Raw genomic sequence first — 25,282 nt, 5'->3', positions numbered from 1 at the left:
GAGGAGAAACATCGGAAGAAGCTTTCCATCGAACGAGATACAACGAGAACCAAGAACGGTCGACACTACCCTAGGAAGGTAGGTAGACAATCGCATACGGCAGTGTGGAGAAAAGTTAGACCCCGAATGAGTGAAGCTTCTTAGCGAAGGCAGATGTTTCATCTGGGGAATGATTCGGGAGCTCGACAAGCCAAAGTGCCGAGGTTAGATTTCGTACACATTGGGCGCGGACGACAGCGAGGTTGGCAAGGCTGGCAGCAGAAGGATCAGGATCTTTGTTGTACAAGATGGTACGGATACTTCTTTCCCATACAAAATTGGTGGGATCGAAGAAGTATGCCAAAGTGTCAGTGTCACGATTCACCCCCGGAAGTCCCCTTACAGTATCTTCAATAGGAAGGTCTGCCGAGGCACTTAATCCATACCTTACGTGCCTCCGTAATTAACATTCTTCCATAGTCCTTCGTACTGCAATTTCATCCACTCAACGCATGAGCGTGATACGACACCGACATGCGACCGCGAATTCAAGGCGCGCTCCAAAGTCATTCCCCAGGTGAGATCTCTGAATCGCACCACGTGGAAAAAGCGGCCTGCAGGAACAAGAGAGAACATGCCCATATCTCTACTTCGGCGAAGAGCGATGGCTAGGATATAAACAATGACCACTTCGGGAGAAAAAGCTGGGAGGGGAACGTTGGTGATGGCAGCAGGTGAGCCACAGTCCGCTTACGACGCTGGATCCAACGCACTTGATTGCATCATTTCAACACGACGTCTCAAAAGGACGAGGCCCTTAGAATGCGAGCAAGAGCTTCGACGTGTACATCCCCCGGTACGCTTCGTGATCAATCCCTGGTTGTCATCGCCGTTCTTCAGGTCCCAAGTCAGCAAGAATTTGTGGATCATGTCTTCTTCCTTAGCTTGCACTCCTGCTTCCCCAACTGTAGCTCTATGACACGCGCCGCAGCTTCCGTGCTGTGTTCAGGATGCGACTGCCCAACTCGAACCGTTGCCACAGCACCAGCTCTTCTGCCTGTTAAAAACAGGGAAAAAACAGCTTGCGAATCTCAACCTAAAAATCCTTCAACAGTAAAAAATATCTCACTTCAAGCTCCCTAGCTTGGGCCAATTCGGCGTCTACCCCAATATGCCCCGGTGCGGTTGTTCGCGAGACGAAGTAACAGCCACACGTCCAGCCTGCAAGGGCAATAGTCCATGGTACGTATAGCGCTGATGCTTGCCAATAGGTTCCTCGATGTACTCCCAACGCACCTCCAGCGGATTGAATATCCTGGATTAAGTCAAGAGCCATAGGGATCCAAGACACATCCGTCGACGTTGTCATGGTAAAGGATGGATTGGCCGACCACAAGAGCATGAGTCCACATGTGCTTGAAACCATGTCGTGCATGGTCTGGGACCCGCTATGCCAATATCAGGTCCACCAGCGCATCTCTCATGTCGCACCAAAGTACACCGCCACGGGTTCGCAATTCACCGCCAGCAAAAGAGAGGCTATACTGTCAGCCTTTACGGCACGAACCGAGGCGACTGGAATGATCGAAGGTCGACGTGTCGCGTACTCTACGCTACGCTGGTAGTGGAAGAGTCCTTGATTTTGCTTTCTCAAGGATCTGTCTCCACAGGAAATGCAGGTCTGCGGCTCAACTCATCCCAAAACGAGGACTGGCGTCTTCACAATAGCATCTTTGAGACTGCGCCGTAAGGGCCAGGCTTCGAGACTGGTAGTATCCCTGGAACGATGCGCGATGCAAGCGGCATGCATGCTCATGGAAACCTCGACTCTAGCTTGAGGAAACAGGGATTCATTTGTGTTTTCTTCAATACACCGTTGCTGTCAAGGTAATTGAGCCCGGATTTGGGTGGAAGGACGGCGCGATGAAACGGTGGGTCTCTGAGTCTTGAGCAGCCATACTAAGGATGTTCTGGGCCTTCCTATCTCAGCCTCGGGGTAAACAGCCCCTCATCTCGGTCTCAAGCTGCGCCCCGGAAACAGGCTCCAGAATACTCGATCTGTCAATGGTCATCGCGCCGATCTTGACAGCCCGTGGCGCTAAGCTAGCCCAGGTTTTCACGTTGCTCGCATCGGGGGCTCTTTAGCGAGACAAAAGATCAGTCCTGAAATCAAAGGAGGCGTATAGTTAAGCAGCGTTATGAGCCCTCGGAGTAAGAACCATTCTTCACTGACCCGATACCAAACCTAGGGTCCTCGGACCTGCCGAGCTCAAACCGTGGAGCCGGTATAACGAACAGACATGCAACGGGGTGGGGATCTGGATCCCATTTCACCAGCCGTACGCAACGTTCCTGGCCGTTGGGCATTCAATGGAGCTTCCATCTGTCTCTCGCATACTTTCCACAGCACAGTAATGCTGCTCAAACAGAGCGCTGCAGAGGGATCCAATGATATCGGACCCAAGCCTTCGGTTTCATGACAAACTTCTCATGGTTTGGCAGATTCCGCGCAGTGGCATTACTGTATCCGAAACTCTCGGTCTGTGCGGCTACGACGGACACCGATAATCAAACATTAGCGGCACGTGGCGAACAGCCACCAAAGTCAACGTCTCTTTGTTCGAGGTTTGGACTGGCCTGGAAGAGGCTGGGGATCTTCTCCCGAGCCGGCTGAAGACTTAGGCCCAGCTTATTTGTAAATGCACCAGCATCCTTTAACGGACTGTCATTTGAGGAGGAAAACAATATGCTATGGAATCCCTGTCAGCATGAAAATCAAACACGGCATGATGAGATACCTGACCAGGCTAGCAGGCATTCCCACGTTGTGTTGCAGCCCGCGTCTGTGCGGTCAAAAGCTACTCGATAGTAGCATGTCCGTGCACGTCTCAATCGTCACCACCTCCATCTGACGTCCCAAATATTAGGGATTTTGAGATTTTGCAAATTTCGAAGCTTTGACCATTGCCATTTGGATCTCAATTACGACGACCAAAGTCGAAGGCCGAGAAGTTAATAATGGAGCCGCCTGCAATTCCATACAATCCTCATAATCGACTGTTTCGAGACTTCACAGGCGAACCGATCTCGAATTCTGTTTCGTATAGGAGACAAATGGGTGCTCACGCAGCGATTGGCGGTCCTGTAGGCAGACCGAGCTACGATGGCCGTACAGATTCTGCCCGTTCGGCCGATGGTAGAACGAACAGCTTTCGTAGCCACAGGACAAAAAGCCCTACGAATGGAGAACTGCATGAAGCCCGAGGCATGCACTCTGAATTAGCCTCGCCGGACGAGAACTATGATGACCTTCGGAAGCTGGACTTCAACCTGGGTGCAATCGATGAAGGAAAATCATCTGCTGCTTCAGTCAACAGCGTATCTCGAGCGTCTCAAGCAACTGGTGCTACGTCAACGTCCAAGAGCAGCAGGCTACCCGATTTCTTTGCACACGACGTCTTTCAAACCGTTCTTCACAACCCCACAACGTCGCACCAGCTACTCAGGTACAGCCAGTCCAGGCTATGCGGCGAGAACCTCGAATTTCTTGAGAAGGTGGACAGATACAATGCCTTACTCAACGATGTCGCCAATAACATGTTCGAGATCCACCGCGACTTCATTTCGGTCAATGCAGCAAATCAGATCAACATCCCCGACAGCATTCTCATCAAAGTGAACAAGGACCTCAAAGCTGCTCTGGCGACCACCCTTCCCAGACTCGAATCTGTTTTCGTCGATGCGCAGAATGACATTGAACGACTCGTAGCCATGGACATCTATCCTCGCTTCGTACGACATCAGATGACCATGAGCGCCGCGAAAGCCTTGGCCAGCAATAGGGTCAAATATGCCGGTCTGGGTGATTGCTTCGTGTTGACTGATCCAGCAAAGGCAGATAACCCGATCGTCTACGCCTCCGACGGTTTCGTCAAAGTAACGGGATATGAACGCAACGAGATCATCCCTCGGAACTGTCGCTTCCTGCAGAACCGGCACACCGACAAGTCTGCGGTAGGCCGGCTTCGCGACGCGATACAAAAGCGTGAAGAGTCAGTCGAATTGTTGTTGAATCAACGAAAGACAGGCGAGCCCTTCTGGAACCTGTTGTATACGGCACCCTTATTTGACGCGAGCGGCAACGTCGTCTTCTTCCTTGGGGGACAGATCAACTGTTCGACCACAGTACACAGTCAATCCGACGTGTTGAGGATATTGGCCATGTCGAACGATACGGACGAAAAAGCTGCCAATGGCGTCTTGTCGCCTCCTGCGCCGGAACAGAAACAACGACCGCGTGCAAGTAGGTTGTTTTCGTCATTCAGGAGTAAGCAGATTGTGGAGCCCCAGGGCCCGCCGGGCATGGAGGAAACCATGATCAACAAGCTTGAGAAGATGAATCTGAAGAAGCAGATGGACACGTTCTACACGGCTTATTCCAAGGTGAGTGGTCAAGCACCTACTTGAGTTGTTTGGGCTATCAACTGACATGATCATCACAGTACATCGTTGTCAATTACTCGACTTTCTACATCTCGTTTCACTCTGCCGGGATTGCGTCGATGTTGTACCCGACGAAACCGGTACCGAAGAACACGGTTTCCCAGCTCGTGGGAATGGACGTCTTCCGGTTCCTGGAGGCACACGCCAAGAGCAAACTGGGCAGCGAATTCAAACAACGCGTCCGCTCGTCGTTGAAGATGGGCCACGCGACTTCTATGGACGTCACACTATGCACACGCCGATTCATGGGGTTCGAGCGTTTCGCGACGCATTGGACACCATTGAAGAACGAGACCAACGAGGTTGGCTTCGTCATCATGACCCTGGGCAGTTACCAGGATTGAACAAGTTCGCAAATGACGATTAGGGATTACAATGGTCTGTCTCGAGATCTCATGACCTGAAACAAGAGACTTCGCCGAGAAGCAAGACGTCTCAGCACTTCTCATGGTCCGCGGCGACACTTCACAAGGAGTGGGACACATGCCCGTGATCACTCAGCGCCCCAGAGTCATGATGTCAGTTGTTGCTGCAACGGCCACGGAAACACCCGGCGCGTCTTGCACCCCCCAACGTGCAAACAAATGTGTTACTGCGACTTCGGTCAGTGTCCGCAAACATTTTCCAGAACCATGTCGTGACATGGAAATGTATGCATGGTTGACATGGGATCCCCCAGCCCAGATGGTTTGGGCCCCAGGGTCGGCCTCCAGGTGTTTTCTGGGGACTTCATGCATAATTTCCTGCGCTTAACCAGAAGAGGATGTTCATCTGAGCCTTTGATCGAGTATGCGGTTTGTCGACCAAAGATGTTGCAAGGAAACCCTCTTCATGTACAAGTACTTATATACCCCCCGTTCTGTTTTTGGTTGGGCGATTGTTTGGAGTGTTGGAAGCCGTTGAATGCTAGCTCTTAGCGGTTTCTTGAATATTATAGGTGACAGGTCGAATTGCATCTGCATATATACCTGGTAGGCACCAAGAAGAAATATCTAGCATGCCAGCCAGCCACTCGTCGAACGTTGTTCATCATTCAGTTGCCTGTATTCCTGACACTTAGCCAACCTCTGCGCAGCTGCCAAGGTGGACTCCAAAAGCTAACACTCACGAGACTCCTGAGGTGGTTATACTAAATGTCCAATCATGCCCAAAAGTAGTTTTATACAAGATGTCTAAGATCCGCTCAGAGGAGATGTATCCAAGGTCCCAACTTTGTCTTTACAGTACACTCGACGGTGTTTCATACAGACCAGGACGTGCAGATCTCAACCTGATATCAACAATCATAGCCAAAGACACATTTTCCCAGACGCAGTACCGCCAGCAATCCAGTCTTTACTGGGATGAAAGACAGCAACGGCTGGCACAGCCGTAATGCCCTCACCACCAAGTTGCGCTAGTTGCGTGCCGTCGGCACTGTAGACATCGACGAAGCTAAACAACGAGGTCAGTGGCTGCTAGGGTAGTGGATGCAGAGATTGTAGTCAACATACCGATTCATGTTCCCCACGACCAATTTGTGGATATTGTCCTCGGGGAACATTTGCCAACGTGGTTTGAGGATGGTTGTCCAGCGGCCACTATCACGCGTGTCAGTATCTGCTAGAATGCCCCGGACATAACCGTTTTGTAGATCAGTTCGACAGCTCAAGGAGTCGCGTCGAGGAGAGATGGCCATGTCAGAGTTGGAAAAAGAGGAAACGTACGTTTGATTATTATGCCGAATCACGACCTCCGGCTTCATCGCCTCCTCGTCAAGTTGGAAGCCAGACTTCCACTCCTGCATATTGGCGTTCATACCAGATTTGACCCCAAAAGAATGAACCTTGATAGTATCATCGTAACTCGTCGTGGCGACTTGTCCGGCGGTATTAAACGCCGCGTGACTCACACTTAGCCTGGACTCATGCTCGCCGACCAGACATGGCATTTTGCGCGATAACTTGCGCAGATCCCAGACCCTCAAAAACCTGTCCAGCGATGCGGTGGCGAGGTAGTGCGGTGCCAGGGGGTTCAAGGAGAATCCACCAATCTTCTTCTCGCTGAGCTGGTATAGTGTCGCGCTGCCGGCGTCCTGCCGTGTGTCGTATACGCCGAAAGCGCCGTTCAATGTGGTAAAGTATATTACATTGGGATCCGTTGCAGCCATATCGACGCCCGACACGGGTTCGTCGTCTGTCCTGTCACTCGGACCGTACACCTCCACGGCGACGCCCTTTTCAAGGTCCGTTGCGCGGATACTCGAGTCGTAACTTGCTGTGTACAAGGTTTGTGGTTTACTAGGGTGCGAGTGCATCGCCGCGATGGTACGTGTATGGGGCTTGATGTGTGTCATTTCCGGATTCGGGTCATCATCATCCTCTTCTTCGTCGTCATCTTCTTTCTTGATGTTAGGTTTTTGGCTTGCATCCACGATCCCCAATGTGCCCAGTTTATCCCCAGCAAAGACAATCGGTTTCGTGGCCGTCGGGTGAAATGCCATGCTGTATATCCTCTCCGGCGTGATCTTGATGCGATTTGGTTCCCATTGGTCCCAGAGCTCCAACGAACTCATACGTTCTCGCAACGCTTTCAATTCTTTGTCGGTGGTCTCGTGGATGTCGGACTCGTCGAACGTGCGCTCATACGGCATCGCGACGCCCTTGAGCAGGACATCCGTCCCGATCAGAGCTGTGCCATAAGAGAATTTGAGGTCTTCTGTGACCCTCTGCCGCCGTTCTCGCTCCACCTCTTTGGCTTTGACATATTGCTCTTCGGCTTTTTGCTGTGCGACTTCGCTGTCCGCTTGAATGCCAGCTAACCTCGAAGATGTGCGTCGGGGGGCGATGTCTTCTTTCTTGACCCGCTTTGCAGGAGGTTGCTTGGGTTTCGCGGCGCGTTTTTGGCCATGTTGAGCAGCGGGTATGGCTGCTTTGGTGTACAGACCGGCTTGTTGCGCCTCCTGGGTCAGTTTCCTGAGCAGCGCATCACGCTCTGCTATGTTGGCAAGTCTTTGCTTTTCGAACTCTGAGGGTTCTGCGACAGGCTGAGCACCGCGAGCCATTTTGGTCGGGTTCATGCACAATATGAAGGTTAAACTTCTGCAATGACTACTAGTACTTTCGCATATTTCGTAGAATGACGCGATGAGTTCACGCGAAATGCTACGGACGACGCGACCCGCGTAAAGTGTTTTACGACGGCACGTGATTGATCAGTATATACTACAACTCAGTGGGAATATGTACTCGAGTATAGTCACTGGATATGGGGGATAGCTTTTATCGAGCACTTTATATCTCATGCAACTAACGGACTTTGATGATGTCTTCCCACATCAACACTTCGACCTGCTCCCAATCCTGCTCCGAGTTCATCATGGCTTCGTGGGCTTGAGGGACCACGCTCTGAAGCTTTTCTTTTGCAGAGGCGTACGACAGGATGCCATTGTTCCAGCACAATTGAGCGAGCTTATCTGCGAACCATCTCTTATCTGCCTCGTGCGTATACGGCCCGTGTAATCCGAGATGCAGCACCCACAACATGATTGCCAATTCGCCGCCCTCAAGGAATCCCAGGTACAAAGAAGGGGCCGAATCTGATGCAAAACTGTCCATGGACGAGAGACAAATTCTCAATCGTGCCCTTAGCTTGTCGTAGAGAACTGGTGCGACAAGGTTTCTCAGCGAGGAGTATGAGAAGATGAGAGTAGCGAGACCTACCGCCATGTTCATTCGCTGGTTACGGAATATACCTCTGCCTTCGTTGAGTACCATCTCGCCATTCTCATCATCGTGAAGCTCCAAGATGGAATATTCGAGTTTCCAGAGCAGGCCGCTAAACGTACGACGCAGTTCGGGATTGCGGTCCGTGACCAGAAAAGATTTCAAGCTCGAAAGTACCCGGACTCGGCGCAAGATGTTCGCCACACATGATGGGAGATCTGACAGCAGAACGGCCGGCCAGGGATTGGTACTGTTACCACTTGCAGGTGTCCCAATAATGCTCTCCTTGGATTCGGCTATGACTCGTGGCATCTTGACCCGCAACCTGGTCCCATGCATCGCGGAATGAAGCATGTCAGACCATCCGGCAACCCGCTGGATATGTCTGTTCGAGCTCAAGTTGTCGATACCTCCACGCAACGCGATCAAGTCGGCAAGACCGACAGAATGAGCTGTTTGGACTTTGGCTGGCCACTCGAATTCTTGGTCGGAACTCGAGAGTATAGCTACTGCGCCTATAGTCGCATCCCTTGTAGCTTGATCTGGATCGCTCATTCTGGACGCTATAAGTCGCATGGCTTCTCCTCGATGTCTGAAATATTCTCTAGACAAATCAATCGAATAGCAATCTCTTCTGTGAATTGCTACGAGGCTCAGCGTCGCATGTATAATTGCGGGATCCATCAAAGCCACCGACATCCAGCGACCTTCTGGATTGCAAGCATAGGAGTTGGCCCAGAAAGAAGTACGATAGTACTGAAGAAGACTTTGTGTCTCGGGAGTGGAAAGGTCGACTTGAAGGGTTTGGAAAGGATCTAGCATGTCCAGATCATGGATCGGGGAGATCCTTGAGGAGTGCTCAGCCTCCAGAGGTCCCGGCACACTCTCATTCGTCCCGGGCGGTGCAGGGCCCAGTCGCCGTGCGCGATGCGTGGATGGGTGTGTATGCACGCGGCGCAATTCTCTGTTCCGACGCTTTGGTTTGGGCGTTGAGGCGGGCTTAGCTGATCGGAACCTGGAGATATGCGAGTCCATCCGACTGTCCACTTTTGCTGGTGCAAACTCCCAGCTAGGATCATTCTTTTGTCGGAGATAGTCTCTCATCACAAAGGCCCGCAAGGACTTGCGTTGTTTCGCATCTGCACTAGGCCTCGGTTTGGTGGAATCAATAGTGACGAAATGCAGCTCCCGTCTCGAGTGTGTTGAACTTGCCATCACAAGTTGATATCCGAGGGACGCGGTTATGCTGGCCGATCACTGGTCTCGTGCCAGCAAGTGACTATCAAGATAGCAGATCTCGCACGAGTAGGGCAAGATCATTGTTATATGAGACGACGTGCGCCAAATAGGCAGACCATAAGTATTGATGTGCCATAGTACATCGCTTATACGAGTTCGACCCTAGACCGTTTGGTGACCTCGTATTCGAGGCTAGGGGGCCGGCTGTTTAGCGAGCAGAAAGAATTGTGGTTGATTTTGCTGCACGATTACTAAACTCGCTGCCAAAGCAGTCACCAAATGAAATAGCTCAACTTGATGATTCAGGACTGGTGCCCGTTAATCGTCGCATGCACCCATGTAATGTTGTATGAAAGGCTAATCTTGAGGTACTACCGCATCTGGGGTTGTCATTAGTCACCCATGTTGATCAGTTCGTTTCGTCAAGGCTGTTGATGGAACATACCGATGGCGTATGCAGGCGGAGAAGTCCATAATCTCGGCTTATGATGCAAAAGAAGGTATTCAACGTCGCGGCGGCCCCCGAACGAAGGTGGCCACAATATCGATTTCGCCTCAAAGCGACTACCACAGGCGACGTGGTTGATGACAAAGTCTTTACAGCCATGTAGGGTCGTAGCACGTTGACAGTGCAGCTGAACATTGAAATGTGGCTTTGAACCTTTCGGCCACTGCTTCCAGAGTACGAGTACTCCATATAGTGCTAATAATCGTCTCTCGAATGTGGCGATCGTTCATCCCCTCTCATGTTCAATCCGCCTTTTGTGCCTCCAGATTACTGACATATGCAAGGAGATACTTGCAGCATGTCAAGGCATATTTACAGGCCTTGGTAAAGTTCTCATCTTGGTTAAACCCAATACCAAGCTTGATCGAAACATTGCCGATCTTGTCGTCTTCAGTGGTATACGGTAGCGCCCTTTTCGTTTGTATGTTCCGCGAAGACGCACTCCTGGTAGGCGTAGGTTTCGTGTTGAGGTCAATACTGGATGTTCTCTCCACGTATTTACCGAGCTGTCCCAAGCAGTCTAGGAAGGCAACCATACCGTTATCGAACCGCCGAGAATTGAAGAGTCGCCCTATCGGCATGTCACCACTGCTGAACAGATCCAGGACAGTGATTTTGGGCTCAGGATGAGCAGCTGCTGAATGTAACCCTCGATCTTGAGTACCTGCGCTTTGTCTGGCTGTGCTCGGAGATTGTTGAGGGTATTCCAGTTTCTCGATACGCGACGTGCTGCCTTGAGGTCGGAGACGATAGCCTTGAAATGTGTATTTTAGCCTCTCTGCAACAGTGGCCAGCAGGAGCAGAGTCTGGCCCCAGGCAGCGTTGATCTCCCCCCAGTCGACGTTTTGGTTCGGCAACCGTCCCAGTCGCAATCCATTGATGACTCCAAAATAGCCATCGTGACCAATGCAGAATGTGTCATTATAGACATTGGTACGTTGCAAACGCTCGAGCTGTTGACGGTCATGCGTATACTTTTCCTGCAGCGACAACAATCGCACAGTGCTGTCGTGCAATTTGTCGTTGACGGCATTTCGAGACGTCCAGTATGCTTGTTCCTCAAGGTCGGCCTGTTGACTCTCCTCTTCCAGCTTCCCAATCTCTCCTTCCACTTTTTGCGACTCATCTTCGGTCCGTCTCAAGTGGTCGAACGCTGTCTCATTGGCCCTTTGCGCATTGGGTTTCTCTTGTTGACCTTTTTGGTCATTTCCCTGGGAGGAGATTGTCTGCTGCACAGACTTGAGGAAAGAGTTGTATGCATCTCTTTCTCTATTGGAGCTTGTCAGGCGTGCGTTGAACGAGGCTAACAGTATAGACGTGCATTCTGCGCAGATGGGCTGGTCAACATCAGAATGAGAGGACAGTATGGCAAACAGATCCCTCGCAATTGCATGCTTGTCTTTTGGACGTCGCCGCTTCTTCTTGCCGTTCTCCCTGCTATCGTCGTCTTCTTCCTCGGGGCTCTTCGTCTGGCGTCTGATCATGTCTTTGTCAGGTAGAACAGCCTGAGATTGTGTTATCTCGATAAAAGACATGTCGGGATTTCCGTTACTGAGACCATATCCTGCAGCCGCAGGCACAGTCGTAGTCGTAGTCGACTCATCTTGTGGTGCCGGGATAGTTCGTTTGTATACAGGAGAGCTGAGATGGGCAGAAACACGGTCATAGAGATTTCTTCGTTCCTGAGGATAGTTCGAACGTGATAGACTGTTCGTAGGCTTCTGCGCTTTACTGGTAGATGCTGGGAACCGTCAGTGCGAATGAAGACATAAATGGGCAGGTGTAGCACTTGCCAACCAAGAGATCGAACGAGGCCGGGTTCAAGTCTTGAATGGTATTGTCAACCTCTATGGGCTGTCGACATTTCTGGCAATTCATCCCGAGCACATGGTCGAAACAATGAAGACTGCGGATGTCAACAATGTCAATACGTGAGTTGAGATGAGGGAGCCCCCGGAAAGGTGAAAGTGACCACAAATAAACCCATGACGCACTTCGTCAAGAGACGCGCCCATCATCTGCCCGCGACGCGCCGGCGCATTCATTAAGTACTTTGTTTAAATACATTATTGCGCCCTCCCTTTCTACATTGATCGACTCAAGGGTTTGATTACGAAAATGTACACTGTATTCGCTGCAGGCGTACAGTCCCAGCCATCTCACCTTCAGCGAGTACTCTCTGATGGCTCGGATACCAGCGCAATCGAAGAACCGTTCCGGAAGAGGCCCCGCCTTTCTATGTTCGCCGACGAAAGTTCAGACGAAGTCCTCGACGAAGACCTGGGTACCCTACGTTCCCGCAATGACAAGCTGCTCAAGTCGCGGTTTGAATCTATCTTCGAGAAGTACTCTCGCGACTTCACTGGTGTTGGGGACGAGATCAACTTGTGGACTGGAGAAATCGAGGTGAACAATGGACATCTACACGGATCAAGGAATGAAACAGACACTGGTGCCGAGGATGCCTCCAAGGGCAAATCACTGTTACGGGCAATGACGGAGGCTGAAGGCGCTGAAGACGAATACTTTGACAACGAAGGTGCTGATGAGGTGCTTCAGAGTATCGAGGAAATCGTTGAAAATGCTGCCTTATCGTCTGATGAAGAAGAAGAAGAAGTCCCTATGAACAGTGATGACGAGCTTTTTGCTCCGGTACAGTCGCAACCTGATTTCCCAGCACCTGAGGTACCTTTGAGGAGTAGCACTATCAGGACTGATGCACCCGACTCCGACGGCGATTCCCTCTTTGAGGTCTGCAACCCTGTCAGATCAGACAGCCCGGATTCTTTGTTTGAGGTACAGCAGCCCCCGAGGTGTGATAGCCCAGACTCTCTTTTCGAAGTTCGCCAACCAGAGGAAGACTTGGCCGGCAGAGACACCGCTAAATCTTCACTGGAGTCGCTGAGACAAGACGAAGAAATCGACGAGACCCTGATCATGGAGAGGTTCGGGCCAAAGATGGGCGAGGAGGTCCTAGCCATAGTGCGCCAGGCCCAGAGCACAGCAGCAGAAGCCCATATTGAACCTGCATGGCGCATACCTGTCAACGCAATTCCACCCAGAACAGCTCGCTCAACGTCTAGCTCCCGGACCCCTTCAGGCTCGACTCCTCTCCCTCAGGCGGTTCATGAACCACCCTCCCCCGACCATGGCAAATCACTGTGGCAGCCAAGCAACGAGGGCAGGACGGCACGGACGAAGCACCTGATGCGTTTTAGAAGAACCATCAGGGCCGACTCTGAGGATCCCCTACAAGGCGATTTTCCACTTGAGGCTGAAGCCCGGTCTGATGGTGGTGATGACCCGGAGTGGACGCTTGCAGAGCAAGACGAGGAAGAAGAAGATGATGAGGATTATCGAGATGGTACAGAGTTTGACATCATGAGTGGGAAGCAACGTCACTTCGAAAACGAGCATGTTGATCTGATGAAGCAGGGCATCTGCTCATTTTGTCGCCGCAAGTTCGCTTCAAGAGGCGGAGTTTTTACCCACTGGAGAAATCTGGTGAGAGACTCCGACAAGAAAGGGACGGATATTGACGAAGTGCATGACATGCACTGGATCAGAGGGTACCGGGCCGAAAGCAACACCAAACCCAAGAGGCCGAGACTAGCACTTTGTGACTTCAAGGCCATGGTTGAATTGCATGAAGGGGCTGGGTTGTCTTTTGCCGAGATCGCCAAATGTAAAGTCCTCCGGACAAAAAAGACCGGACCCGTGCTGAATGAGGTGTATGACAAGTTCCGTACAGTGCCTGGGGATCGCGATCTTGTTGACGAGCGAAAATGGTCAGAGAAGGAGCTTCGGATCCTGGACGAATTGCGTCAGGATCCCTCGCATGAAGTCGCCACGTTCGCGAAACGTCTACCAGGATTCAGCGACACTAACATCGGAAACAAACTCGCTGAGATATGGTTGAAGCCATTCCGCGACCGAAGGGAGGCAGCAGCAATCCAGTCTCGGCAACAGTCCGGCAGACGGCTTCATCGCCAGTCTTCTGTCGAAATCCTGGAGATCAAAGAGGAAGATTCTGATGATGAACTTTTCGGCCCTCGATAGCCCGGCAGACTCATGTCATGTCAGGTTTGTGCCGTTCAGAATATCGTCGATGGTCGTTCGGGCTTCTCCACCGATATCACCTATCTGGTCCCAAAACTTGGACAGGTGTCGAGCTCCAGAGTCGCACAGAATGGTCACGACCCGGTGACCAGCACCGAGTGTCTTAGCTGTTCGAAGAGCAGCAACGCCTGTCCGATGTTAGCATAGCGCTCTTGTCAGTGCTAGTATGAGGTACTCACAATTGACTGCACTGCTACTTCCGATGAAGATGCCGTCTTGTTCGACAAGCCACCTCGCCATGTTCTTCGCTTGAGCATCCGTGACCTTGACTGCATCGTCGATCAGTTCTTTTCCCTGCTCAAAGTTGGCCGTCGAGCGTGTCAGACCAATGCCCTCGACCATAGTATCAACCTGGTCTCGTCGTCGCGTTCCTTCCCTTTCCAGGCTGTGGAACATGACCCCGTGCTTGATCTTGTTGTACAGCCCACTGCCCTGTGGATCCGCCAGCACGACTTGCACATGTGCTAGCTTTTCCTTCAGGAACATAGCGACCCCGGACAAGGTGCCGCCCGTCCCAGCTCCGGCCACGAACGCATCGACTCGCCCTTCTGCTTGCGCATAGATCTCTGGCCCAGTACCCTCGTAGTGCGCTTTCCAGTTGGCTTCAGTCTCAAATTGATTCGCAAAGTAGCCCCTGCCTCTTCGGTTTGCGTCAGCTGTATGCTCGCGCGCCAGGTTTCTCGCACGATTGACGAAATGCTCCTGGTCGACGATCGGTGCGGGCGTCACACGCTCAACCACTGCGCCCAGCTTGAGCAGTAAATTCGACTTCTCGAAGCTCTGGTCGCTCGGCATGCAGATGTGTGCCAGGTAGCCTCGCGCCCGACACAGTACGGCAAGCGATATCCCCGTCGAGCCGACGGTGCCTTCGTAGATGGTGTCACCGGAGTGAGGCGTCAAGAGACCTTCTGACTCTGCCCGGGTGATGATGCTCAGCGCGACGCGGTCTTTGGGGCTGTTGCCCGCGCCGTTCAGGAACTCGCATTTGGCCAGTAGGGTACAGCCTGTCGCTTTGGACAGAGACTGTATCTCTATGAGCGGCGTGTTGCCGATGGTGGACTCTATGCCAATGCTCGCAGGTCTGAGGGTCTGCTTTTGACTTTGTAACACGGCTTTAGTCTCGGATTGGGATGTCGCTCGCTCATAGTACGGTGCTGATATGTACCGTCGGAGCTGTTCGACCGCGATGGCCACAGCGATGCCGGAGGTCAAGCCGACGAGAAGTTCGCGACTCGTCCATTGCATGCTTGCCTATGCGTTGCCAGAGAAGAAGCTTGCTAACGATAGTCAAATAGTCGTTGGTAAGCTCTTCACCATATTGGCCGGCTAATACTCGGAAGAATGATAGTTGACCTCCGCATTCAGTTGTTGCTTGCAAGTTTGTGGCGCATGGTAGTAAACCCTACGACTCATCGCAACCGACGTCGCACTCCGGAGGCTTTGTCTGCTGTCAACAGGGCAGGTCACTGAATCTTCTACTGACCTGGTGCGCTGCAAATGGATTCTCCAGCCGTCACACGCATATTCCAGCAGCTCTTCGCCAGACCGTCTCGGAAATGCCTTCATACCGCGAATGCAGCTCGACGCTGTGCAGGCCCGTCAATCGGCCAGTATAGACCATACTCTGCACGGCGCTCAGACACTCTCAGAGATGGAGGCAGCTCATGGCAACAAAGAATCGATGCCTTTCCAAAGGACATGAGTCGCCAACTGAAGGAATACCCTCGAGTCACAGCACGCGACCTCCAGCACCGCACCCAACGACCTCGGAGGGTCAAAATGTATACTCGAGAGTTCATCGAAGGTAAGAATACCCAAGCCATACTAGACCACATCCTGACAGTGTCCAGACAGCCTATACAATCCCAACTACGGCTACTTCACGAAACATGCAACCATTTTCAACGCCAGCCAACCTTTCCACTTTCCCTCCATCAAAGACGGGTCAGAATTCAACCGTCTAGTCGACCAAAGCTACATCGACTTCGAAGACGCCCTCGACGCAATCCATGAAGACGAGCTACGCCAGCTCTGGCACACTCCCACCGAACTCTTCCGACCATACTACGGCGAAGCCATCGCCCGCTACCTCGTCACGAACTACAAAATGACCCTCTTCCCCTACCACGACCTGATAATATACGAGCTGGGCGCGGGCAACGGCACTTTAATGCGCAATATCCTGGACTGGATCTTCGAGAACGAGCCCGAAGTCTACGAACGCACAAAATTCAAGATCATAGAAATTTCCAAGTCGCTAGCCGACCTGCAAATGACCAGCCTCGACCGGTCGCCCTACGCAGAACTACATCGGGACCAAACGCAGATCATACACCGCTCCATATTCGACTGGAACGAGTACGTCCATTCGCCGTGTTTCATCCTCGCGCTCGAAGTCATCGACAACTTCCCGCACGACTCTATACGGTACGATCCCGACACCGAAGAACCGCTACAAGGTTCCGTCTTGATCAACGAAGATGGCGAATTCTTCGAGTTTTACGACCGCAACCTCGACCCCGTGGCGCAACGCTATCTGCTTATCCGCGAAGTCGCTGCTCGCTCACCCTTTGTTACGCCCGTCTCACAACCGAAATTCCTACGTCAATTACGCCATTCGCTCCCACTGGCGCCTAACCTGACGAAACCAGAGTACATACCGACACGGTTGATGGAGTTCTTCGACGTCCTCCATAAGTATTTCCCGGCGCACCGTTTGGTGTTGTCGGACTTCGATTACCTGCCCGACGCTGTGGCCGGGATCAACGCGCCGGTCGTGCAGACAAGGTATCAGCGGCGAAACGTGCAGGTCACGACGCCGTACGTGCAGCAGGGGTATTTTGACATCTTCTTCCCCACCGACTTTGCTATGATGGAGGACATTTATCGCGCTATCACGGGGAAATTGACACGCGTCTCGTCGCACAAGTCCTTCATGGAAAGCTGGGCCTATGTGGAAGAGACGCAGGTTCGAAATGGCGAGAACCCTATGTTGAGTTGGTATGCGAATGCTAGTATGATGACTACCGTATGAGGAAGGCAGACACGGGAACACCCACAATGACCATGTCATGATAGTCGCTCAATGGCTTTTATTCATGACATAGTCTAGACCATGGGCAAAGATACCACTTTTGATACTCATCAAGAGTGTCCACCACCTGGACGAAGCTTACCATGTAGCTTAGCCTTGCACTCTGAATGTCCTACCGCTTGCGGTCTTCCTTTCTCGTTCCTCCGTCTCCGGTCTTGCGCGATTGAGCACTATATCTTCGATCAGCACTATGCCCTCGAAACTAGGGACACAAAAAGACAAACCTTGCAGGAAGTCCGCCGTTCTCCGCCGCATTCTCGAATGAATATACGCCTTTGACGCTTTGATGTGGTAATGGAAATAGTCGCGGAAAGTCTGGATGTGAGAAATGACATCCTCACGGCGCTGCCGTGTCAAATGTCGTGGGAAGAGGACTGCCATCAACATATCAGCCAGATTTATATATGCCTTGAGTGAAGGCATCTTACCAAATGTAATGAACCCCAATTCCCCTTTCTCGCCCGTCTTGCCCACTCCCTTGAGCCCCTGTAGCTCCAAAGGCGGGTCACTCCTAAACAACACCTGCGGAGCGTTCTGAATGGCGCGCCGTCTCGCATCCACAAACTCCTGCAGAAATACCTTCGCGAAGATACGATCGACCGCATCGATGAACAACGTCGAGAATATCACGGTCACTCGATCGTGGCTGGCTTTGATGTATATGGCTTCTTCCTCGCGGTAGTGTATCGCCATGACTTCCCCTCCTTCTTGGACACCTTGAGGCGCCGACTCAGAGGTGTACTTGGCCGCTTCCTCGGACAATTGTGCAAAGTCGTCGTAGGCCTTCTCAAACGGAGCGGCCATGACGTTGCGTTTCAGCAAAGAGATGCGGCGGACTAGTTCTTCCTTCTCTTCAGGACTGGACGGCAGGCTCTCTAGGTCGATTAAGATGGAGAAGTCGTAGCCTGCTTCAGTCGAGGTGATGTAGCTGCCGTACTCGCGCTGGAGGACGGCTTCGGCACCATACTGTACAAGTTCGCTGTAGCATTTTATGGCCAGGGAGATGAGGATCTGGGTTTTCGAGGTTGGTGTGGAGATGTGGAATGTCACGCCGTCGAAGTCGGATACCACTTGGTCTATTGATTGAGGAGGGGCGCCGGAGAAGCGTTCTGTGAGGATGGATTGGAGCAGGACATTCTGGTAGTCGAGGAGGAGCATCTTGAGGTGTTTGGCTGCGGCGCTGCAGCTGTGGTGAGGGTTGGTTGTGTTATATTAGGATGTCCCTTGCCAGTAATCAAAGCATGCAGAGCGTATCTTGTGTAGACAGAACTTCCAGGCCAGTTTGATTGGAACAAGGGACTGCAACCTGCTTGGTATAGCAGTTCGGAGACTGCGGGCAACGCAAGTCAAATGTCGTCCCCAATTGCTGGCAGCCTTGCCATTGGCGGGGCTGAAGTTATGGCTTGGCATGTTTCGAGGGTTTGTTCTACCTCGACTCCAATATCGAAAAAAAGTTGATGGACTCCTCGACTTTTGCGACAAGGTTTACTGCGCGATGGTCAAGTCATATTTGTAAGTCTGGTCTCAGTGTTTTGATGCTATGATGGTTACTGACTAGTCCAGAAAGTTTGAGCACAGCAAGACCTTCGGCCAGATCTGTACCGCCTCTGCCAACGTCGTATGGGATCCTTCTGGCGGCGATGATACGACAGGCAGAGGTGGGGCAGGTGTCGCTTACGTCGGAGCGAACGAAGATGTCTTGGTGTGGGACCTGAAGAAAGCCGAAAGAGTCGGGATATGGACTGTCCAGGACAATACCGCTGTGGTAACGGTGATTTGCAGAAGTGAGACCGATCCGGATGTCTTCGCAGTCGGCTACGAAGATGGCAAAATACGGATCTGGGATTCTCGCACAGCCACGGTGGTGATCACGTTCAATGGGCACAAGACTGCCATTACATACCTCAAATTCGACCGGTCCGGTGCAAGGCTGGCGAGTGGGTCGAAGGATACGGACATTATCCTCTGGGACTTGGTCGCGGAAGTCGGCCTCTATCGTTTACGAGGTCACAAAGACAAGATCACTTCCCTCAATTTCTTGACCGCCGCCGACGCGCAAGCCACGAACGGGGCAGATACAGCCGAGGCAGCCGAAGACGACACCTCCGACACCTTCCTTTTATCGACCAGCAAAGACGCCCTGATCAAGGTCTGGGATCTTTCGACACAACACTGTATCGAAACCCAGGTGACGCAAACAAATGGTGAATGCTGGGCATTGGGCCTTATGCAAGATGGGACCAGCTGCATGACCGCCGGCAATGACGGTGAACTTAAAGTGTGGTTGATCAATCAAACTGCAATGCAGCAAAAACTTCAGAACAGCGAGGAAATTGCACAAAATGTCCTCGTGGAGCGCGGAACGCTGTATCGGCAGGGACGTGACCGTCCTTTAGCCGTCAGATTCCACCAACGGCGGGAGCTGATCGCTGTCCATGGCTCCGATAAGACAGTCGAATTGCTACGGATACGATCCGAGAACGAGGTACGGAGGACTCTAGTACGCAAGCGCAAGAGAAGGCAAGAGAAAGCAGAGACAGCCGCTGATGCCGACTCAGGCGTCGATGTGGCGGACCATAAAGAAGACACCACGGATATCTCGACGGCGTCAGCTGCAGACTTTTTCGTGCCGTACATCCTGGTACGTACGGGTGGGAAAGTCAGATCAATAGACTGGGCTGGACACAATCGTGGAAAACCGGTTCAGATCCTCGTGGCGACGTCGAACAACCAGCTCGAGCTATTTGATATTACCGCCTCCGACAGCAAGAAGACGGCCGAAGCGCCAGACTACAGTCGAACACTTTCCGTGGACATGCCAGGACACCGGTCGGATATTCGGTGTGTTGCCCTCAGTTCAGATGACAGGATGCTGGCGACGGCGTCCCACGGCAGCTTGAAAATCTGGAATACTAGGACCCAGAGTTGTCTGCGCACGCTCGACTGTGGATATGCACTCTGTATGGCCTTCTTGCCGGGAGACAAGATTGTTGTGGTGGGAACCCGAGAGGGGACGCTGGAAGTCTTTGACATTGCGGCGTCGACATTGCTTGACACCATCAATGCTCATGAACGGGACATCTGGTCGCTAAAAGTCAGCCCGGACGGAAAGTCTCTGGTCACCGGATCGGCAGACAAAAGCGCCAAATTCTGGCAATTCAAGGTGGTGCAAGAAGAGGTGTTAGGGACGACTCGCAAGAATTCGAAGCTCACACTCGTCCACTCACGAACATTGAAGGTTACCGACGACATTCTTAGCGTTTGCTTCTCTCCTGATGAACGGTTACTGGCGGTCAGCACGCTCGACAACACTGTCAAGGTGTTTTTCGTTGACTCACTCAAGCTTTTCTTGTCACTTTACGGACACAAGCTGCCTGTGTTGAGCATGGACATTAGCTACGATAGCAAGCTTATTGTCACCTCCAGCGCAGACAAGAACGTTCGAGTATGGGGCCTGGATTTTGGCGATTGTCACAAGGCCTTTTTTGCCCATCAGGACAGCATCTTGTCTGTATTATTTGTCCCCAACAACAATGAAGGAAATGGCCACCACTTTTTTTCTGCGTCAAAAGACAAAGTGATCAAGTATTATGACGCAGACAAGTTCGAGCAGATTCAGAAGCTGGAAGGTCATCATGGTGAGATTTGGGCTATGGCGGTAGCTCATTCTGGTGATTTCTTGGTTAGTGCCAGCCACGACAAAAGCATCAGGATATGGCAGCAGACGGACGAGCAGATCTTCCTCGAAGAAGAGCGAGAAAAAGAGCTCGAAGAATTGTACGAGAACACCCTTCTCACATCCTTGGAAAAAGATGAAGAACAGGCCAACGGTGACGATGAGCTCGAGGCAACGACTGCTGGGAAGCAAACTGCGCAGACACTGATGGCTGGTGAGAGGATTGCGGAAGCCCTGGAACTCGGGTACGAAGATCTCAAACTCATGCAAGGGTATGAGAAGGAAAAACGGACCAATCCTAAAACTGCACTTCCACAGCGAGATCCTGTCTTTTTGGCCAACAACAATGTCTCTGCATCTGTGTATGTGCTCAACGTCTTCCAGAGGATACCTTCAGCATCCCTGCAGGATGCACTTCTGGTGTTATCGTTCTCTCAACTTCCAGTTCTGTTCACCTTTCTTGCTCTATGGGCAAAAGAAGGTCGAAATATCCCTTTGACCTGCAGAATCTTGTTCTTCATGCTGAAGACTCATCAGAAGCAGATTGTGAGCAGCCAAGCGTTGAGAATCACGTTAGAAGAGGTGCGTGACCGCTTACGGCATACTCTGCAAAAGCAAAAGCATGATCTGGGTTTCAATCTTGCGGGCTTGAGAGTGCTCGGTCGCAGGGTGAGAGAACTTGGCGAGAGCGATTATGTCGACGAGACGACCTGGCAGGACACTACAGTCAACACGGCTCGAGGCACGAAAAGAGGGTTCGTGACCGTGGCCTGAGATCATTTTGGACGGGCAATGTTGTTGTGCATGCTGATGACTTATGAGATCGTGTTCGGGCGCAAGACTATTGATTGACAATGCGTTCGATCATCCCCCAGTCCTGCAAACTAATAAAGTGTATAATGTTTTGTGACCTGCATTTTTGCGCACCTTATGAGCGTTGATCTGCCGATCCGCGAATGTCAGATACGCGAAGAAATAGATCGTGCCTATCGGAGCAACCCAGTATGCAACAGCAGCAGGGGGAATAAACCTTCACTTTGACTTGAGCCACAATCTCCGGCATCAGTCTAAGTTTCGGCAGATGCAATCATCACTTCTCGATAGACTGGTCTTCATCCCGGCCTGTTGAGGTTACGAATATGCCAAGCCAGAGGATGAGGCAATGCTTCCGGGGGTGGAGACGTAATGCTTGCAAAAGGTTGAGTTTTGCGTTTCATTATTGTATCGTCAACCCGGCAAGGAGGCTGCACTCGACAGGGACCTTCCTGCTGCCTGTGGGTATGTGGTAGATTCACCAGGGCCTGATTATTAATTATCACCATTCTCTTACCATGATCACTGTACCGTCTCCTGTCTTGCCCGAGAACCCTTGTCATCCGCGGCGCGCAATCACGCTGTCTCCATGGGGATCCCCTTGCTCAAACCTTTCCTTTGGGTTGTTGGCAAAACGCGGGTGAATGTGCTTGTGGGCTCCTGATGCATGGACCTGGGCCTTGCAGCGAAAAAAGATTTGGAAGAATTCTGAGATGTAGATACTGCCGGAGATAGGTCTCTGCAGCAGAAACTCAACCGACCTATACGTCCACGGTAAAGACCCATCATGTTCTTTGCCGGCATACTGAAAGGTCTGGTTGTTCGAACAAGAAGGCGGGCGGGCGACTGACACCTGCCAAAAGACAGATGCATGACAAAGGTCTAATAAAGCAAGTCAATGCAGGAGTACTCATCTTGTGTATACATCACAGGAGGGGGTTTCACAGATCATGTATCCGAGATCTTGGTCTGAATTGGGTCCTTCAAATAAAGTCAGGACCAGATTCCCGGTAAATCTTCCTTGCTGCCGCCTCATTTACAGCGGGCGGGACAGGAGACGGTGTTCCTGGACGACGGAATTGGCCAGTACTCCGGGCTCGCAAGGGAGTCTAGACAAAGACCTCGGCGACGCCGTGTGGAGGATGATCTAGTATCTGCTGCACATGGGTGACGGTCTGAAAAACAAGAAACAGCAACACGAAGCGACAGCCACAGACTATAGTATGAAGAGGTGCAGTGGTGAGGTTCGAGTAAGTGGTGTGATAAGTTTAGGTCAATAATGTGAAACTATTATACGAACAGAATGAAGGAGGTCATCAATTGTGAGATTGCGGCTGCAGGTGCGAGAAGAGAGCAATTACAGTACCCCTCAATTTACTGCCTGCGATGCCTTATTCTCAACCTCACTTCTACTACTGTAAGACACTCCTTGATGAACCTCAATTCGTACACTGCTACTTCGCCTGCAAGGCATTCCCGACAACGACATGATACGATCCATCTTTTATGGAATTCCGTGTGCCAAACAAAGAAATCCTCCTTCACATTGGTGGACGCTCGAAACCCGCTCAACTGCATGCCTATTTTCTTAGACCCTGCACCTTCGCTTGAGGCGCCTCGTATTCGCCAGAAACCATCATCGATCTGCCAACGATACTCCTTTGACCAGGTCCTCCCCATGCCGACGGTTGCCTCCTCACCCTAGGAAAATTATCATTCCCAAACTAGCTTCGCAACGGCCTGCCGTTGTCTTGTGCAGTGGTCATCGTCCATTCGAAGCGTCTACCTACTACGATATAGTATGGTACAGGGACCACATACGCGTTGATGATACACGCTATGAGAACCCAGACTTATCAGCACTGGGTCGACTTGGCGCATGATAGGAATGACAGCGGCCGAACTCAGCGCCGACCTCCACTCACCAGAACAATTCTGCATTATTCACTACACGAGTTATGCCTGTCGTCCACTAACTATTGTTGTTGTTGTCCCACAATGATTTGAGTCAACAGGCAGGGTTCTGGATCAACCTCAATAGCATTGAAGGGCCACCTCCGGCATGTTCCAGCAACTACCGCAAGCTAGTTCACTCGTTTTCTACCAATGACGACTCATGTTGGCCGCAAGCTCCTTCAAGTAAGAGGTGTCATTTCCCACAATCGATATGGTGAAGCCCTCATAACAACCCAGTAAAGCAAGACACCAAGATAATCCGAAATCGAAACGCTGATGATAAGATTCATGACGCTTGGAATATCATCCCTGCAAGCAGGCCTCAGAAACGCGGGACGAAGCAAGGCCACGGACTACTCCGGCAAAGTGGTCACGATGCTGTTTAGAGTGTTCGCAATAAATTCTCACCGGCCGCCAGACACTCCACCGGACAGTCCCGGCTACCGCTCAGAGATCTGACATGGGCTCCTGGGTGGGACGATGATCTGCCCGAACCAAGAGGTCTGTAAACCTTGTTTGTCTCGCGTACTGGGGCACTCGGGCGTGCATAAGCGGCCGCCATAAAGCAGGGGCCTTGCTCATCTTTAACAAGTTGACCACGGTAACAGCTTGTTTTGGGACGTGAGAGCGCATGTGGCGTTCTGTCTCACCCCAAAAGTGGCTTTTAACCGTGGACGCTAGCCTTCTCAGTTCCCAAACTCTTCGTCTGCTCAGCTGTCAGATCCGGACGCGATCGCAATTCCAGCGGTTTTGCCCTACAATTGGTGTCTGCACGCCCCCACAAAGTGCCTAGCTGCAACTAATGACATGGTCACACTCCTAGGAATAATGCAGCAAGGGCCTCAACGGTCAAAACGCTGCGGCTGCAGACTTTGGTACTCGCAATCTAGTTCAGGTGTTTGACGTGAAAAACGAGTCTCGATCCAATCACGCCCCACGGAACAAGGCAACCTATTACCACTTTCGCAGCAAGCATCAACGCTGCTGTTGTTGTTGTCGTTGCGGTTACCTAAATGGAACAACCCCGCTGATGGTCCACGAGTCGCGTATTGTTGCAAGTGGCATCAAGTATCTCATTTCTTACAGTGCAAGCCTTGGAACACGGCAACCACTGCACTCTCAGCTGAGAAGAGGACTACGATCCCGCTTGGCGTCACAAGTCGTGTGCATACTCTGCCCAGGCAATAGATCTTCTGCTTGGGTGTGAGGATTCAGTACGACTACTACAGGAAACTGTCTCCGGACTGGATCCAGAGCAACAAAGAAATGACATGAGCTTAAAGACCTTTTAACCCCATTTTTCGTGGTTACTTTCGAGTCACTCAACGCATGAACATCTGGATCCCCCTTGGTGGGCAAGGGTAAATTTGTCACGAAACCTTTTTTCTTTATACTTTAACGGGTTAAGTCATGATCATCTGGACTGGGTCTAAGTACCCATGCCCAGAGATCGATCCAGTGGAGCCCTGGCGTGCTTAGGTCGATGGACACCCGAATTACAGTCCTTTCTTCAGTTTCCTGCGCATCATCAGTCCTCATTTGACATCTGGAAAGCCAACGAATGGCAGCCCCCCTGGGCGCTGTCTTCAGACTATGTCAATTGTCAATTGGTTCAAGAAACATTCTCCGTTTTTGCACTACATGGGGCATGCGGCAGAATTGTACCGTTCAACGCACCCATCTCCTCTCCT

At 51.6% G+C, this 25,282-nt stretch overlaps 10 protein-coding genes across 10 annotated transcripts; 4 read left to right on the top strand and 6 right to left on the bottom strand.

Moving 5' to 3' along the window:
- Positions 1 to 1,016: 1,016 nt before the first annotated feature.
- On the bottom strand, positions 1,017 to 1,533 carry EDD37DRAFT_267546 (uncharacterized protein). The gene has a single exon (XM_062810916.1). It carries the CDS (start codon positions 1,412 to 1,414, stop codon positions 1,076 to 1,078), a length of 339 nt encoding a protein of 112 aa, XP_062673487.1. The 5' UTR covers positions 1,415 to 1,533; the 3' UTR covers positions 1,017 to 1,075.
- Positions 1,534 to 2,851: 1,318 nt separating this feature from the next.
- EDD37DRAFT_267625 (non-specific serine/threonine protein kinase) lies at positions 2,852 to 4,982 on the top strand. Its single transcript, XM_062810920.1, has 2 exons — positions 2,852 to 4,422; positions 4,482 to 4,982. The coding sequence occupies exons 1-2, from the start codon at positions 2,998 to 3,000 to the stop codon at positions 4,824 to 4,826; spliced, it is 1,770 nt and encodes a 589-aa protein (XP_062673486.1). The 5' UTR covers positions 2,852 to 2,997; the 3' UTR covers positions 4,827 to 4,982.
- A 518-nt stretch (positions 4,983 to 5,500) lies between these two features.
- EDD37DRAFT_267604 (WD40-repeat-containing domain protein) lies at positions 5,501 to 7,596 on the bottom strand. The gene is made up of 3 exons (XM_062810919.1): positions 6,189 to 7,596; positions 5,976 to 6,062; positions 5,501 to 5,916 (listed from the first exon to the last, which is right to left on the bottom strand). Exons 1-3 carry the CDS (start codon positions 7,538 to 7,540, stop codon positions 5,766 to 5,768), a joined length of 1,590 nt encoding a protein of 529 aa, XP_062673485.1. The 5' UTR covers positions 7,541 to 7,596; the 3' UTR covers positions 5,501 to 5,765.
- A 125-nt stretch (positions 7,597 to 7,721) lies between these two features.
- On the bottom strand, positions 7,722 to 9,788 carry EDD37DRAFT_267506 (uncharacterized protein). The gene has a single exon (XM_062810914.1). It carries the CDS (start codon positions 9,399 to 9,401, stop codon positions 7,770 to 7,772), a length of 1,632 nt encoding a protein of 543 aa, XP_062673484.1. The 5' UTR covers positions 9,402 to 9,788; the 3' UTR covers positions 7,722 to 7,769.
- EDD37DRAFT_267509 (beclin 1) lies at positions 9,756 to 11,916 on the bottom strand. Its single transcript, XM_062810915.1, has 3 exons — positions 11,727 to 11,916; positions 9,871 to 11,674; positions 9,756 to 9,805 (listed from the first exon to the last, which is right to left on the bottom strand). The coding sequence occupies exons 1-2, from the start codon at positions 11,809 to 11,811 to the stop codon at positions 10,176 to 10,178; spliced, it is 1,584 nt and encodes a 527-aa protein (XP_062673483.1). The 5' UTR covers positions 11,812 to 11,916; the 3' UTR covers positions 9,756 to 9,805; positions 9,871 to 10,175.
- A 42-nt stretch (positions 11,917 to 11,958) lies between these two features.
- Positions 11,959 to 14,091, top strand: EDD37DRAFT_267346 (uncharacterized protein). Its single transcript, XM_062810912.1, has one exon. It carries the CDS (start codon positions 12,052 to 12,054, stop codon positions 13,990 to 13,992), a length of 1,941 nt encoding a protein of 646 aa, XP_062673482.1. The 5' UTR covers positions 11,959 to 12,051; the 3' UTR covers positions 13,993 to 14,091.
- On the bottom strand, positions 14,008 to 15,297 carry EDD37DRAFT_560334 (cysteine synthase; the record flags this gene model as incomplete). The annotated part of the gene is made up of 2 exons (XM_062813843.1): positions 14,008 to 14,180; positions 14,232 to 15,297. 2 exons carry the CDS (start codon positions 15,295 to 15,297, stop codon positions 14,008 to 14,010), a joined length of 1,239 nt encoding a protein of 412 aa, XP_062673481.1.
- A 56-nt stretch (positions 15,298 to 15,353) lies between these two features.
- EDD37DRAFT_267498 (ubiquitin-protein ligase E3 C) lies at positions 15,354 to 17,364 on the top strand. The gene is made up of 2 exons (XM_062810913.1): positions 15,354 to 15,856; positions 15,903 to 17,364. The coding sequence occupies exons 1-2, from the start codon at positions 15,550 to 15,552 to the stop codon at positions 17,084 to 17,086; spliced, it is 1,491 nt and encodes a 496-aa protein (XP_062673480.1). The 5' UTR covers positions 15,354 to 15,549; the 3' UTR covers positions 17,087 to 17,364.
- EDD37DRAFT_267329 (ARP2/3 actin-organizing complex subunit Arc34) lies at positions 17,162 to 18,619 on the bottom strand. Its single transcript, XM_062810911.1, has 3 exons — positions 17,575 to 18,619; positions 17,371 to 17,520; positions 17,162 to 17,316 (listed from the first exon to the last, which is right to left on the bottom strand). The coding sequence occupies exons 1-3, from the start codon at positions 18,302 to 18,304 to the stop codon at positions 17,237 to 17,239; spliced, it is 960 nt and encodes a 319-aa protein (XP_062673479.1). The 5' UTR covers positions 18,305 to 18,619; the 3' UTR covers positions 17,162 to 17,236.
- A 3-nt stretch (positions 18,620 to 18,622) lies between these two features.
- Positions 18,623 to 22,070, top strand: EDD37DRAFT_685549 (Ca2+/calmodulin-dependent protein kinase). Its single transcript, XM_062819895.1, has 2 exons — positions 18,623 to 18,658; positions 18,710 to 22,070. The coding sequence occupies exons 1-2, from the start codon at positions 18,642 to 18,644 to the stop codon at positions 21,594 to 21,596; spliced, it is 2,904 nt and encodes a 967-aa protein (XP_062673478.1). The 5' UTR covers positions 18,623 to 18,641; the 3' UTR covers positions 21,597 to 22,070.
- The last annotated feature ends 3,212 nt before the right edge of the window (positions 22,071 to 25,282 follow it).

This window comes from Exophiala viscosa, assembly GCF_022695815.1.
Source record: "Exophiala viscosa unplaced genomic scaffold EDD37scaffold_2, whole genome shotgun sequence".
In the NCBI taxonomy this organism is placed as follows: Eukaryota; Fungi; Ascomycota; class Eurotiomycetes; order Chaetothyriales; family Herpotrichiellaceae; genus Exophiala; species Exophiala viscosa.
This window is presented reverse-complemented; position numbering and strand designations above follow the sequence as displayed.